The 15,041-nt window shown below is 50.4% G+C and overlaps 1 protein-coding gene across 2 annotated transcripts in view; it reads left to right on the forward strand.

The window, feature by feature from the left end:
• LOC103190490 (ras/Rap GTPase-activating protein SynGAP) overlaps positions 1–15,041 on the forward strand; it is a 120,448-nt gene that overhangs the window by 47,330 nt on the left and 58,077 nt on the right. For both annotated transcript variants that reach the window (XM_042344862.1, XM_042344861.1), the window contains exons 7-10: positions 5,604–5,748; positions 6,687–6,923; positions 8,099–8,300; positions 8,932–9,113. In XM_042344862.1, coding sequence (XP_042200796.1) covers positions 5,604–5,748; positions 6,687–6,923; positions 8,099–8,300; positions 8,932–9,113 — 766 coding nt within the window. The remainder of the gene's footprint in view (positions 1–5,603; positions 5,749–6,686; positions 6,924–8,098; positions 8,301–8,931; positions 9,114–15,041) is intronic.

Genomic DNA, 15,041 nt, shown 5'->3' on the forward strand with positions numbered 1-15,041 from the left:
GGAGGGACGCAGTGGCCCGGAATATTGCGGACCCGTCTGGTTCGGGTTCAGATGATTGTTAATGCCATCCGTTTGTGAATTCGGGAGGTGGAGGGGAGCGGGGGGGGGTGGGATTTTACTGCACGCAGGCTGACGTAACAGTCACTACATTACAAGGAGATGAATCAGATTAGCTAGTTTTATCCGGAGATCTCCTGGAGCCAATGCAGGGGAGAGCAGCGAGGCTGATCCCAGTGTTAGAGCAATGAGCTGCGAGCGATGATTTGACAAGCTCGGGCTCTTCAGTCTTTAGAGAGAACGACCTCGTGAAGGTTATAACATTTTAAATAGGTTTCATAACATAAACCCAAATCAATACTGTGGTCTGCGCCGAGACACTGAGATGGTAGAACACAAGGCCACGGGTTTAGACTTGATTTCAGGACCAGGATCGGGAAGTGTTTCTTCACCGAGAGGGAAATTATCGACTGGTAACAGGGTTAATGGGGAGGGGTTGGGGTGGGGGTGGTGGGTGGGGGTGGGGGGGAGTTTGAGTCTGGGACCTTCAGACTGATTTAAACTGTAGCTCGATGCTGTGATGGGGGGAGGTGGTGGTGGAGGTTCTGGAATGAGGAGATCAGATGGGCCGAAGGGTATTCTTCATCCGAACCAGTCACCCTAACCCTCTCTATCCCCACCCAATATCTCACCACAACTCCACCCTGATATCTAACCCCACCCCCGATATCATCTCCGCACCCCTCCTGATATCTCACCCCAATGCCCCCAAAAGCACCCCCCAATATCTCACCCTAACCTCCTCAATATATCACCCCCAACCCCCCCCCGACATCTCAACCCAACCGCCCACAATATCTCACCCCATCCACAGCCCGATATCTACCCTCCCATGATATCATCCCCCCCCACCCCCCAATATCTCAACCCAGACCCTCCTGATATATTACCCCAACCCTCTCCCAATTTCTCATCCCAACCCCAACCCTTCCCCAATATCTCGCCCGAATATCCCCCCAATATATCACCCCATCCACAATATTTCATCCCAACCCCCATCCCACCCCAACCTCCCAAAATCTCACTCCAACTTCCCAATATTTCACCCCAACCACTCCCCCATATCTCACCACAACCCCCACCTGCTATCTCACCCAACCCCCATTATCTCACCCTAACCCCCCCCATATGTTACCACAAACTCCCCCCCCCATATCTCACAACAACTCCACCTTGATATCCCCACCCCCCGATATCTCACCCTAAATATCACCCCACCCCCCCCCAATATCTCACCACAAACCCCTCGATATATACACCCCAACCCACTAATATATCATGCCCCCAATATCTCAACCCAATTGCCCCGCAATATTTCAGCCCATCCACACCCCAATAGCTCCCCTGCCCCCGATATCAACCCCCACCCCAATATCTCACCCCAACACCCCCCAATTTCTTATCCCAACACTCTCCCCGATATATCACCCCAACCCCCCGCGATATCTTAAGCCCAACCCCCCTGATTTCTCATCCCAAACCCAACCCCTCCCATATGTCACCCCAACCCCCCCCAAATATTTCACCCCACCCCCCCCCAATAACTCATCCAAAATCCCCAATATTTCACCACCTCGTCCGACATCTCACCGGACCTCCCCGATATCTCATCCCAACTTTCTGATATCTCGCCTAACCCCCCAATATCTCACCCGAACCCCCTGAAATCTCACCTCAACCTCGGCATATCTCACAACAACCCCCATCCCGATATCTCACCCCAACCACCCCATATCTCACTCCAAACCCCCATATCTCACCACAACACCGCAATATCTCACCACATACCCCCGTGATATCTCACCCCAACGCCCCATATTTCACCACATCCTGATATCTCACCCCAATATGTCACCCCAACCTGCTTCCCGATATCTCAGCCCAAACCCCCCCGATATCTCACATGAATCCCCTGATTATCTCATCCCAAACCCGCAATATCTCACCCCACCACCCCCCATATCTCACCTCAATCCTCCCCCCATATCTCACGCCAATCTCCCCGATGTAAACTAAAAAGGTTGTCGTTGCTCAAGGTAGATAAGTTACCCGGTCCAGGCAGGATTCATCCTCGGTTACTGAGGGAAGTAAGGGTGGAAAACACAGAGGCTCTGGCCGCAATCTTTCAATCCTCCTTGGATACCAGGGTGGTGCCTGAGGACTGGAGGGTTACTAATGTTACCCCCCACCCCCCCACCGTATAAAAGGGGCAGAAGGATCAACCAGGGAACTACAGGCCAGTCAGCCTAACGCCAGTAGTGGGGAAACTTCTGCAAACTATAATCCGGGACAAAATAAATTTTCACTTTGAAAAATATGGGTTAATAAAGGACAACCAACTCGGATTTGTTGAAGGCAAATTATATCTAACAAACCTGATAGAGTTTTTTGATGAAGTAACGGAGAGGGTGGATGAAGGTAGTGCAGTTGATGTAGTTTATATGGATTTTCAAAAGGCATTTGATAAAGTGCTACATAAGAGACTTGTAAGCAAAATAGAAGCCTACGGTATTAAGGAAACAGTGGCAACATGAATACCAAACTGGCTGGGAGACAGAAAGTAGAGAGTGGTGATGAACAGTTGTTTTTCTGACAAGAGGGAATTCTGCAGTCATGTCCCCCAGGGATCAGTATTGGGACCACCGCTGTTTTTGATCTATATAAATGACCTGGACTTGGGTATAGGGAGCACAATTTCCAAGTTTGCAGATTATACTAATCTAGGAAAAGTAGTAAACAGTCAAGAGGATAGTAACAGACTACAAATAGACATATCAGACTGATAAAATGGGCAGACAGGTGGCAGATGAAGTTTAATGTGGAGAAATGAGAAGTGATTCATTTTAGGAGGAAGAATGAGGAGAGGCGATATAAGCTGATGGTACAATCTTAAAGGGGATGAAGGAACAGAGAGACCTGAGGGCTCATATAAGTGGCAGAACAGGTAGATAAAGCTGTTGAAAAAGCGTACAGGATACTCGGCTTTATAAATAGGGGCATAGCATACAAAAGTCAGGAAGTTATGATGAACCTTTAGAAAACACTGGTTAAGCCTCAGCTACAGACTGTGTTTAGCTCTGGCACCACACTTTAGGAAGGATGTCATGGCATTGGAGAGGGTGCAAAGGAGATTTACCAGGACGGTACCAGGAATGAGGGACTTCAGTTATCAGGAGAGGCTCGAGAAACTTGGGTTATTCTCCTTGGAGCAGAGAAGGTTAAGAGGAGACTTCATAGAAGTTTTCAAAATGATGAGGGGATTCGAGAGGGTGAACAAGGAGAAACTATTTTCCACTGGCGGGTGGGTCGGTAACCCGAGGACTAAAATAGTTGTTAAAAAAAAACAGAGGGGCGCTGAGGAGACATTTTTTCACACTGCGAGTTGTTTGGATCTGGAATGCATTGCCTGAAAGGCTGGTGGAAGCTAATTCGATAACAACTTTTAAGAGAGAAGTAGATTATTATTTGGGGAGGACAAGTTTGCAGGGCTATGGGGAGAGCGCGGGGAGTGGGATTGATTTGGATAGTTCTTTTCAAAGAGCCGGAACAGACAAGATGGGCCGAATGGCGGCTTTGCTGCATAATTCTATGATTCTATGATGTCTCACTCTTAACTACCCCCCAATATCTTACCCCCACCTACCCAGTCTCACCCCAACCCCCAATTTCTTGCCCCAGCCCCCTCCCCCCCGAATATCTAGCCCAACACCCCAGGTTCCTCAACGCAGATGCAGTTCCGACCCCCCTACCCCCCCCCCAAACACAAGTCTGTGTACTGGTGTCTTGGGGGCTTTCAAGGTGTGGGCAAGGATCTTGAACTCAATCCCTTGGGGGATGGGGAGCCAGTGAAGTCGGGCGAGGATGGAGGTGATAGGCTCACGGGGCTTACTATGGGAAAGGCCACTGACCCTATCTCTTTAAGGGATCAACTGTCAGTGGTCAACACCAGTCAATCGACATATATTTTTCTAAAGGAGCGAGGACTGATAGACATTGTCAGTGTATAGATTCCTCCCTGTGAGTGAGTGAGTGAGTAAGTGAGAGAGTGAGTGAGCGAACGAGCGAGCAGGGGAGCGAGTGAACATGAGTGGTAATGTAGATTTGTGTGCGAGTGAGTAAATGAGTCTTTGAGTGTAGGTATGTGTTAATCCCCACACCCGTGCTCTAAACCATTCTGCCTTCCCCCACCTGCATAATATCGCCTGCATCCATCACTACCTCTCCCCTCGGGCCACCAAGACCCTCATTCCACTCTTTCATCACATCCAGGCTCGACTACACTAACTCCCTGCTCGTTGGACTTCCCAACTCTTCCCTCCACCAGCTGCAAAGGTGTCAGAACTCCGTATCTCGTGTCCTCCGCCACACTGAGCTCCCATGACCCGATCAACCCCGTGCCCGCCCGGCTTCTCTGGCTCCCCATCCCCCAGAGGATCAACTTCGAGGTCCTCGCCTTTAAGGCCTTCCATTGTCTCGCCCTCATCCTCCCTCTGTGGCTTTCTCAAACCATCCTGACCCGCCTACTCCATCCGGCTTCACATTCCCGGCCCTACCATTTGTCTTCAGGTTTTGAGCCTATGTCCCCCTCCCCACCTCAAACTCCGTCCCGGAGTTGCTTCCCACTTGCCAGTTCCCTCCCGCACCTCATTCAAGGTCCAAATCAAGACCTTCCTCTTTTCCTCTTCCTCCCCTCAATGGTGGGGAGTGTTTGTGTGAGTGGGAGGTGCAAGGATTTGTGAGTGGGTGTGACAGTGAGTGAGTGGGTAAAGGTGTGCGAATGTGTTTCTGGATGTGTTTGTGAGTGTGCGGAGTAAGATGACCTCCGTCATCTTCTTAAAACCGTACCTACCTGTCCACTCTCCGCTCGCCAGGCAATGACCTGCTCCATGTGCCCGGCCCTGCCCTGCCCTGCCCTGCCCTGCCCTGCCCACTCCACCAATGCAGGTCGAGCCTTTAGCCTTTCGCCCTCTGGAATTCCATCCCATAGTCCCTTTGCCTCATCTCCCTCCCGCACCTCCTTCGAGGGCCGTCTTAAGACCCTCCTCTTCAACCATGACTTTGGTCATTCTCCCCCCACCGCGTCCCCACCCTTTCCCTCCACCCCACTTGACCCCAGCCCGAAGCTTGGGTGCAAATCCTTGACACTCTTAGCACTTTAGGGCGTTGTGAATCGTGCTTTATAAATGCAACTTGTTGTGTTACAGTGGGTGAGGTGGTCAGTGTGGTGTAGTGACTGTGTCTCTGTATTAGTGTGTGAGGTGTGTCAGGGTGGTGTAGTGACTGTCTCACTGTGTTAGTGTGTGAGGCGTGTCAGTGGTGTAGTGACTGTCTCTCTGTGTTAGTGTGTGAGGTGTGTCAGTGTGGTGCAGTGACTGAGTGCTGTGTTTGTGTGTGAGTTGTGGTGTAGTGCCTGAGCACTTTGTTAGTGTGTGAGGTGTGGTGTAGGCGACTATGTTAGTGTGTGAGGTGTGGTGTAGCGACTATGTTAGTGTGTGTGAGGTGTGTCAGTGTGGTGTAGTGACTGAGTGCTGATCGCTGTGTTACAGGTGAGTTTATCCGAGCTCTCTATGAGTCGGAGGAGAATTGTGAGGTGGACCCAGTGAAATGTTCGTTCTCCTCGCTGGCCGACCATCAGGCCAACCTGAGGATGTGCTGTGAGCTGGCGCTCTGTAAGATCGTCAACTCCCACTGGTCAGTGTCACTGCCATAGCGAGGGGGTGGGGGGGGTGAAATCAACACTGTGGAGATCAGGGGGTCACTGGGAAAGACACTTAGAGAGACACTGAGGGAGACACTGTGGGGAGAAACTGGGGGGAGAGACAATGGGGGTAGAAACACTGGGGGGGGAGACACTGGGGAGGACACTGAGGGGGAGACTGGGGAGAAACACGGGGGAGAGACACTGGGGGAGAGACCCTGGGGGAGGCACTGGGGGAGTGGCACTGGGAGAGACTCTGGAGGAGAGACATTGGGAGAGACTCTGGAGGAGAGACCCTGGGGGAGAGACACTGGGGCAAAGACACTGGGTGGAGAGACCTGGGGGAGATGCACTGGGAGAGACACTGTGGGAGAGACACTGGGCGGAGAGGCACTGGAGGAGCGACACTGAGGGAGAGTTACTGGGCAAGAGACACTGGGGGGAGAGAGACTGGGAGGAGAGACACTGGGGAGAGCAACACTGGGAGGGGACACACTGAGGGGAGAGTCACTGGGAGCGGAGACACTAGAATTCAAGTAACTGTTCCCCAGTTCTTTCGCGCTCTCTCCTTCTTTCTTTCCGTCCATCTCTCTCTCTCTGCATTTCACTCCCATGCCATCTCTCTCTTCTTCCCCCCTCTTTCGGCCTTCCTTTGACTCCATTTCTCTCCTTTCTGCTCCATCTCTCTTCCCTCTCTCTCACGCGCTCCCCCCTCTCTCTCTCTCTCTCTCTTCGTCTTCCTTTCATTTCTCTTCCTCTTTCTCTCTCCTGCTACCCTCTCCTTTCATTCCTCTTCCTCGCTGTCCCACTCACTCTTCTCTTCATTCCTCTCTCCCTTTCCGAGGCCCATTGTAAGCCTGGAACATGGCCACTGCGTGCCGCCCCGTGCTTATATGTGTCCACTCCCCCCACCCCCACTCTCTGTTCACAGTGTGTTTCCCCGGGAGCTGAAGGAGGTGTTCGCCTCGTGGCGGCAGCGCTGCGCGGAGCGGGGACGAGAGGACATCGCGGACCGTCTGATCAGCTCCTCCCTCTTCCTCCGCTTCCTGTGCCCCGCCATCATGTCCCCGAGTCTCTTCAACCTCATGCAGGAATACCCGGACGACCGCACCTCCCGAACCTTGACGCTCATTGCAAAGGTCATCCAAAACCTGGCCAACTTCACCAAGTGAGTCATAGATACACAGATATAGAAACAGAAGTAGGCCATTCAGCCCCTCAAGCCTGTTCCGCTATTTTTTAAGATCATGGCTGATCTATACCTCAAGTCCAGTTACCCGCCCCTTAAGGTAGATAAGCAGATATTTATCTACCTCCATCTTGAAAATGTGAATGGATCCAGTCCTGGGGGGAATGTCACTGTGGGGTGGGGTGGTTGGGGAGACATGTGGGGGAGGGGGGTGCACCTCAGACAAGCTAGCGTTCCCTTCCCCCACTTGAATCTTCTGACTTAGAGGCGAAGGCGCTACTGATTAACCCAGGCAGACCCTCTGCGATGAGAAGAGATAATAATAATAATCCTCGCATTGGATACAGCGCCTTATCACGTCTTCGAGACGTCTCAAAGCGCTTCACCGAACGTACCACGAAGTGAATTGACTGCGCGTTTTGTGGGCGAAACGCACAACGCCAATTGTGCACAGCAGCGTCCCAAAAACGGTCGTGAATTGAGTGACCCATTTTTTTTCCGAAGGGATGATCACCCCCGGAAAAGCGATCCACCAATCGACTAACAACCGGGTTCCCACTTACTGCTGAGTAAACAGAGGCGTGTGTGGAGTAAGGAAACTTGTCCAATGTTTCACTTTGCCCGGGGAACCGAACCCAGGTCTCTCACTCGTGATGCGAGCGATCTAACCACTGAGCTACAGGAACGGGAAGAAGAAGGTCTTGAGACGGACCTTGAAAGAGGCAAGGGAGGGGCGAAATGGAGGGGCACCGGATGGAGTGCCAGAGGGTTGGGGTAGAGAGGCTGAAGGCCCGACCTTCGATGGCGGAGAAGGCCAGGGCGGGTGGTGGTTGTGGGGGAGGGGGGTCGCGAAGTGACCGGTTGGTATGGTGTTAATATGTCACCAGAGCAAGGCTGCGGGAGGCTATAAAAATGAGGACGAGGATCCCAAATTCTACTCTCTAGGGCTCCTTTCTCTTCGATCGTGCCCGTGGTCACCTTCCCCCTCTCCCCCCGGCTCGACATCGGACGCCGCCCCCGTTAAGCGCTCTGAGACGCTGTCCGGTCAGTGTGGAAGCCGCTGCGTAAAGGCAAATTGTTGTTGTTGGCCCAGGGGCTGTCACGCTCTCTGTCTCTCTCTCTCTGTGTGTGTCTCTGTCTCTGGCTGTGTGGAGGTTCGGCAGTAAGGAAGAGTACATGTCCTTTATGAACGAGTTCCTGGAGCTGGAGTGGGGCAGCATGCAGCAGTTCCTGATGGAAATCTCCAACCCGGACACCGTCACCAATGCAGCCAGCTTCGAGGGTTACATCGACCTGGGCCGTGAGCTCTCCACCCTCCACTGCCTCCTCTGGGAGGTGCTGCCTCAGCTCAGCAAGGTGAGACCTTCAGCCCCGGGGTGGGGCAGGGGCGTTGGGGTGGGGTGTGGGAGGGAGTGAGTGAGTGAGAGAGAAAGTGTGGGGGAACAGAGAGAGGGGGAAAGACAGAAAGTATGGGGAAGGAGAGAGAGAGAGAGTGTGTGTGTAGGGCGGGGAAACAGAGAGAGAGTGGGGGGAGAGAGATGGGGAAAGAGAAGAGTGGGTGCAGAGAGATATAGAGTGGGGAGAGAGAGAGAGAGAGAGAGAGGGGAAGCAAGCGAGGGAGGGAGGGAGGGAGGCAGTTAGTCGAGTAAGGGAGGGTATCCCACCCCCCCCAACACAGTCAACCATTCAATCTCCTCACTCCACCCCCATCAACACCCACTTGATCTCCTCAAGCGCCCACTCCACTCTCCCTGGTGACAGAATGTGTGGTTCCTTATCCCCTCACTCACGCTTATGGTCTCCCCCCCGCACCTCCCTCTCTCCCTCGCTCATTGTCAGACTCCGCCATCGTCAAGCACTTCAGGACACTACCCCTCATGAAGGGCGCTGCGTAAATGCAAGTTGTTGTTCCTGGTGACAGAGAACGTGGTTCCTGTGTACAGAGTGTGCTTCCTGCTGACGGAGCTTGTGTTTTGTGTTGTTGTAGGAGGCTCTTATCAAGCTGGGCCCTCTCCCCCGGCTCCTGAGTGACATCAGCGGAGCCCTGAGGAATCCCGCCCACGTGCAGCGCCAGTCCAGCCACCTGCCAGAACGCTACGCTGCTGGGCCCGGGATCAACCGCGGCATCTCCTCCGATCTGCAGAAGTACACGGTCAAAGACCTGAACAGGTGAGGCTAGTTCGAAATCCTCCTCACCTTCATGGTCCTCCATGGCCTTGCTCCCCCCTACCTCTGGGACCCGCTGATTCCATATCAACCTGTCTCCTCCCTCCGTTCAGCACACTCTGGCCTGCTCCACGTCCCTTTCCTGGCTTGACCCACCATCGATGGCTGGGCTTTCAGCCTCTCTGCCCCACCCTTTTGAACTCCATCCCACAGTCTCTTTGCCTCGCACCTGCCATTGCCACCGTCAAGGTTCGTCTCCAAACCCTCCTCTTCAACCACGCCTTCGGCTACGATCCCTAGCCTCCACCCTCCCCGATCCCGATCCCCAGCTCGTGAGCAAATCCTGTCCAGCGCTTTGGGAGTCCCAACAAATGTGAAAAGCGCTACACAAATGTAATTTGGTGTTGTATTATATTGTACATGTCGCTTCCCAGACAATGGCTAGTGACAGTGTATGCAAACAGTAATAGCTAGTCACAGTGTGTGCAAATAGTGGGGCAAGCGAGGCGGGGGACTTGAAGACGGGTGAAGATGGAGCCAGTCAGGAGGGCCTTGGTCTTGATGGCATTCAAATGAAGAAAGTTAGCTCTCATCCAGGACTTGATGTCGGACAGACATTCTGTCAGGACAGTAGTAGCCCTGGAGTCAGGGGTGGAGGCAGAGAGGTAGCGTTGGGTGTCATCCGCATACATGTGGAAGTTGACCCCATGTCTGCAGATGATGTCACCAAGAGGGAACACATAGATATTGAAGAGGAAGGGACCAAGGACAGAGCCCTGAGGAACGCCACACGAGACGGTGCGGGGACTGGAGGAGAAACTGTCTGTGGAGATGAAGTGGAGGCGGTATGAGAGATACGATCTGAACCAATCAAGGACTGAGCCGTGAAGGTTGATGTGAGAGGATCAGTGTTGGATGAGGATAGAGTGGTCGACGGTGTCGAAAGCAGCAGAGAGATCAAGGAGAATGAGGAGGCAGAAGGCGTTCTGGTCGTACGTGTACAGAAGGACATCTGTCACTTTGACTCGGGCTGTTTCCGTGCTGTGGGCAGCACGGAAGGAGGGGTTCGTCAAGGGGGTGGCGGGAAAGGAAGTAGCAAAGCTGAGTAGCAATAACTTGTTCCAGGACTTTGGAGAGAAAAGGGAGGATGGAGATGGGGCAGTAATGTGAGAGTAGAGATCGGTCCAGGGAGGTTTTTTAAGGAGGGGAGTGATGAATCCTGTAGGTCAGTGGTTAAAGCACTCGCCTTGCAAGCGAGACACTTCCAATTCCAATTCCAATTCAATTCCAGGCAGGAAACCTTGGGCAAGTTTCCTTACTCCACACGCCTGATAATAATCTCTTCAAAAAAACAACAACAACAACAACAACAAGATTTCATTTATTGAGCGCCTTTCACGTCAGGAGGACGTCCCAAGGCGCTGTACAGTTGGGTCAGGACCCGAGCATTAGGGGGGAAATGGTCAGGGTGAGGGGAGGGAAGGGAGGGAGCGAGGAGGGGGTAGAGAGTCGAGAAGGGAGCTGAAGGCACGGTCAAAGAGAAAGGTCTTGAGACCGGCCTTGAAGGAGGAAAGGGAGGAAGCGGCGAAGGCACTGGGGGATGGAGTTCCAGAGCCTCGGGGCTGAGAGGCTGAAGGCCACCGATGGTAGGGCGGTTGGGGCGGGGGATGTGGAGGAGACCGGAGCCAGAGGAACGGAGGGTACGGGCGGGTAGGTAGGGGGATAGTAGGTCGGAGAGGTAGGAGGGAGCGAGGCCGTGAATGGCCTTGTAGGTGAGGGTGAGGATCTTGAATTCGAAAACAATAATAAATTGGTCAATTTTGATCCACGAATGTTTGCGGGACTCTGCTGTGTGCAATTGGCTGCTGCGTTTCGCCCACAAATATACGGTCAATCCACCTTACAGCATATTCTGTGAAGCGCTTTGAGACATCGAGAAGACGTGAAAAAAGCGCTGTATCAAATGCAATGATTATTATTATTCTGACGGTTTTTTAATGGGATGGGAACAGTACCAATGGACAGGCAGAGGTTTATGATGTCTGTGAGTAGAGAGGCAAAGAGGTGGAGCTGGGAGGTAAGGAGAGGGGTAGAGATGGAGACGAGGGAGCAGATGGTCGGTTTTATGTAGGTGATGAGAGAGGAGTTCGAAGGTGTGGAGGGAGGGGTGGGTAGCGGCTGAGGTGAGAGGGGGAGATGGGGAGGGTGCAGCAGATGGAATGCAAGAGGCAGCTGAGCGGATCGCCTCGCCTTTGGATTTGAGAAAGTCCAGCGGAGAGAGTTTGTGCTAACAGTAATGGCTTGTGACAGTGGGTGCTAATAGTAATGGCTAGTGACAGTGCGTGGGAATAGAACGGCTAGTGACAGTGTGGGCTAATAGTAATGGCTAGTGACAGTACGTGGGAAAAGCAATCACTAGTGACAGTGTGTACTGATAGCAATGGCTAATCACAATGTGTGCTAATAGTAATGGCTAGTGACAGTATGTGCTAATAGTTAAGGCTATCGACAGTGTGGGCTAATAGCAATGGACAATGATAGTGTGTGGCTAATTCAAATGGCTAGTGATAATGAGGGCTAGTCGTTATGGCTAGTGACAATGTGTGCTAATATTAATGGCTAGTGACAGTTTGTGGTTGTAGCAATGGCTAGTGATAGTGTGTGGTAATAGCAATGGTTAGTGACAGTGTGGGCTAATAGTAATGGATACTGGCGGTGTGGGCTAATAGCAATGGACAGTGACAGTGTGGGCTAATAGCAATGGATACTGGCAGTGTGGGCTAAGAGCAATGGACAGTGACAGTGTGTGCTAATAGCAATGGATAGTGACAGTGTGTGGTAATACCTATGGTTAGTGATGGTGTGTGGTAATAGCAGCGGCTAGTGACATTGTGTGGTAATAGTAATGGCTAGTGACAGTGTGGGCTAATAGTAATTCCTAGTGACCATGTTTGCTATTAGGAATGGCTAATGACAGTGTGTGCTAATAACAATGGCTAATGACACTGTGTACTAATAGTGATGGCTTGTGACAATGTGTTGCAATAGCAATGGCTAGTGACAGTGGGTAGTAATAGCTATGGCTAGTAGAGGTGTGTTGCAATAGCAATGACTAGTGACAGTGTGTGGTAATAGCTATGGCTAGTGGCAGTGTGGGCTAATAGTAATCACTAGTGGCAATGTGTGCTAATAATGGCTAGTGACAGTATTGGCTAATAGCAATGGCTAGTGACAGTATTGGCTAATAGCAATGGCTAGTGACTGTGTGGTAATTGCAATGGCTAGTGACAGTGTGGGCTAATAGAAATAGCTAGTGACAGTATGGGCTAATAGTAAAGGCTAGTGACAGTGTGTGGTAATACAACAACAACAACAATAACAACATGATTGCCTTTATAGAGCACCTTTCACGTTGGGAGGACGTCCCAAGGTGCTGAAATAGTAATGGCTAGTGATAGTGTATGCTAATAGTAATGGGTAGTGATAGTGTATGCTAATAGTAATGGGTAGTGACAGTTTGTGGTAATAGTAATGGCTAGTGATAGTGTATGCTAATAGTAATGGCTAGTGACAGTTGTGCTAATTACAATGGCTAGTCACAGTGTGGGCTAAGAGAAATAGCTAGTGACTGTATGGGCTAATAGTAAAGGCTGGTGACAATGTGTGCCAATAGTAATGGCTAGTGACAGTTTGTGGTAATAGCAATTGCTAGTGACACTATGTGCTAATAGTAATGCCTAGTGACAGTATGGGCTAATAGTAATGGCTAGTGACAGTGTGGGCTAATAGTAATGGCTAGTGACAGTGTGGGCTAATAGTAATGACTTGTAACAGTATGTAGTAATTGTAATGTTTAGTGACCATGTGTGCTAATAGTTATGGCTAGTGACAGTGCCTGCTAATAGCAATGGCTACTGTCAGTGTGGGCTAACAGCAATGGATAGTGGCAGTGTGTGCTGATAGCAATGGCTAGTGATAGTGTGTGGTAATAGCAATGGCTAGTGATAGTATGTGGTAATAGCAATGGTTAGTGACAGTGTGGGCTAATAGTAATGGATACTGGCGGTGTGGGCTAATAGCAATGGACAGTGACAGTGTGGGCTAATAGCAATGGATACTGGCAGTGTGGGCTAAGAGCAATGGCCAGTGACAGTGTGGGCTAACAGCAATGGATAGTGACAGTGTGTGCTAATAGCAATGGCTAGTGATAGTGTGTGGTAATACCTATGGTTAGTGATGGTGTGTGGTAATAGCAGCGGCTAGTGACATTGTGTGGTAATAGTAATGGCTAGTGACAGTGTGGGCTAATAGTAATTCCTAGTGACCATGTTTGCTATTAGGAATGGCTAATGACAGTGTGTGCTAATAACAATGGCTAATGACACTGTGTACTAATAGTGATGGCTTGTGACAATGTGTTGCAATAGCAATGGCTAGTGACAGTGGGTAGTAATAGCTATGGCTAGTAGAGGTGTGTTGCAATAGCAATGACTAGTGACAGTGTGTGGTAATAGTAATGGCTAGTGGCAGTGTGGGCTAATAGTAATCACTAGTGGCAATGTGTGCTAATAATGGCTAGTGACAGTATTGGCTAATAGCAATGGCTAGTGACAGTATTGGCTAATAGTAATGACTAGTGACTGTGTGGTAATTGCAATGGCTAGTGACAGTGTGGGCTAATAGAAATAGCTAGTGACAGTATGGGCTAATAGTAAAGGCTAGTGACAGTGTGTGGTAATACAACAACAACAACAACAACAACATGATTGCCTTTATAGAGCACCTTTCACGTTGGGAGGACGTCCCAAGGTGCTGAAATAGTAATGGCTAGTGATAGTGTATGCTAATAGTAATGGCTAGTGATAGTGTATGCTAATAGTAATGGCTATTGACAGTTTGTGGTAATAGTAATGGCTAGTGATAGTGTATGCTAATAGTAATGGCTAGTGACAGTTTGTGGTAATAGTAATGGCTAATGACAGTGTGTGCTAACAGTAATGGCTAGTGACAGTTTGTGGTAATAGTAATGGCAGACGACGGTGTGTTAATAGGAATGGGCAGTGACAGTGCGTGTTACTAACAATGGCTATTAGCAAAGGCTAGTGGCAGTATGTGCTAATAGTAATGGCTAGTGACAGTGTCTGCTATTAGGAATGGCTAGTGACAGTGTGTGCTCATAACAATGGCTAATAATACTGTGTACTAATAGTAATGGCTATTGACAGTGTGGTGCAATAGCAATGTCTAGTGACAGTGTGTGGTAATAGCAATGGCTCGTGGCAGTGTCGGCTAATAGTAATGGCTAGTGACAGTGTGCGCAAATAGTAATGGCTAGTGACAATAATAATAATAATCCTTGTATTTGATATAGTGCTTTTCACGTCGGGAGGACGTCCCAAAGCGCTTCACAGAACACACTGTAAAGTGAATTGACTGTATATTTGTGGGCGAACGCGGCAGCCAATTGCGCACAGCAATGTCCCACAAACAGTCGTAGATTGAAAATGACCAATTTATTATTGTTTTTGGTTTTGGAGGATTATTATTAGGCTCTGTGTGGAGTAAGGAAACTTGCCCGAGGTTTGGCCCTCTGCCTGGAATTGAACTCAGGTCTCTCGCTCGCAAAGCGAGTGCTCTAACCACTGAGCTGCAGGACTCCTATTAGCACAATGTGCGCTAATAGTAATGGCTCGTGACAGTGTTTGCTAATAGTGATGTCTAGTGATAGTTTCTGGTAATAGCAATTGTTAGTGACAGTGTGGGCTAATAGTAATGGCAAATGGCAGTGTGTGGTAATAGTAATGGCTAGTGACAGTGTGTCGTAATAGTAATGGCTAGTGACAGTGTGTGGTAATAGTAATGGCTAGTGACAGTGTGTCGTAATAGTAATGGCTAGTGACAGTGTGTGGTAATAGTAATGGCTAGTGACAG

This window comes from Callorhinchus milii, unplaced genomic scaffold (genome assembly GCF_018977255.1).
Source record: "Callorhinchus milii isolate IMCB2004 unplaced genomic scaffold, IMCB_Cmil_1.0 Scaffold30, whole genome shotgun sequence".
Taxonomy (NCBI): domain Eukaryota; kingdom Metazoa; phylum Chordata; class Chondrichthyes; order Chimaeriformes; family Callorhinchidae; genus Callorhinchus; species Callorhinchus milii.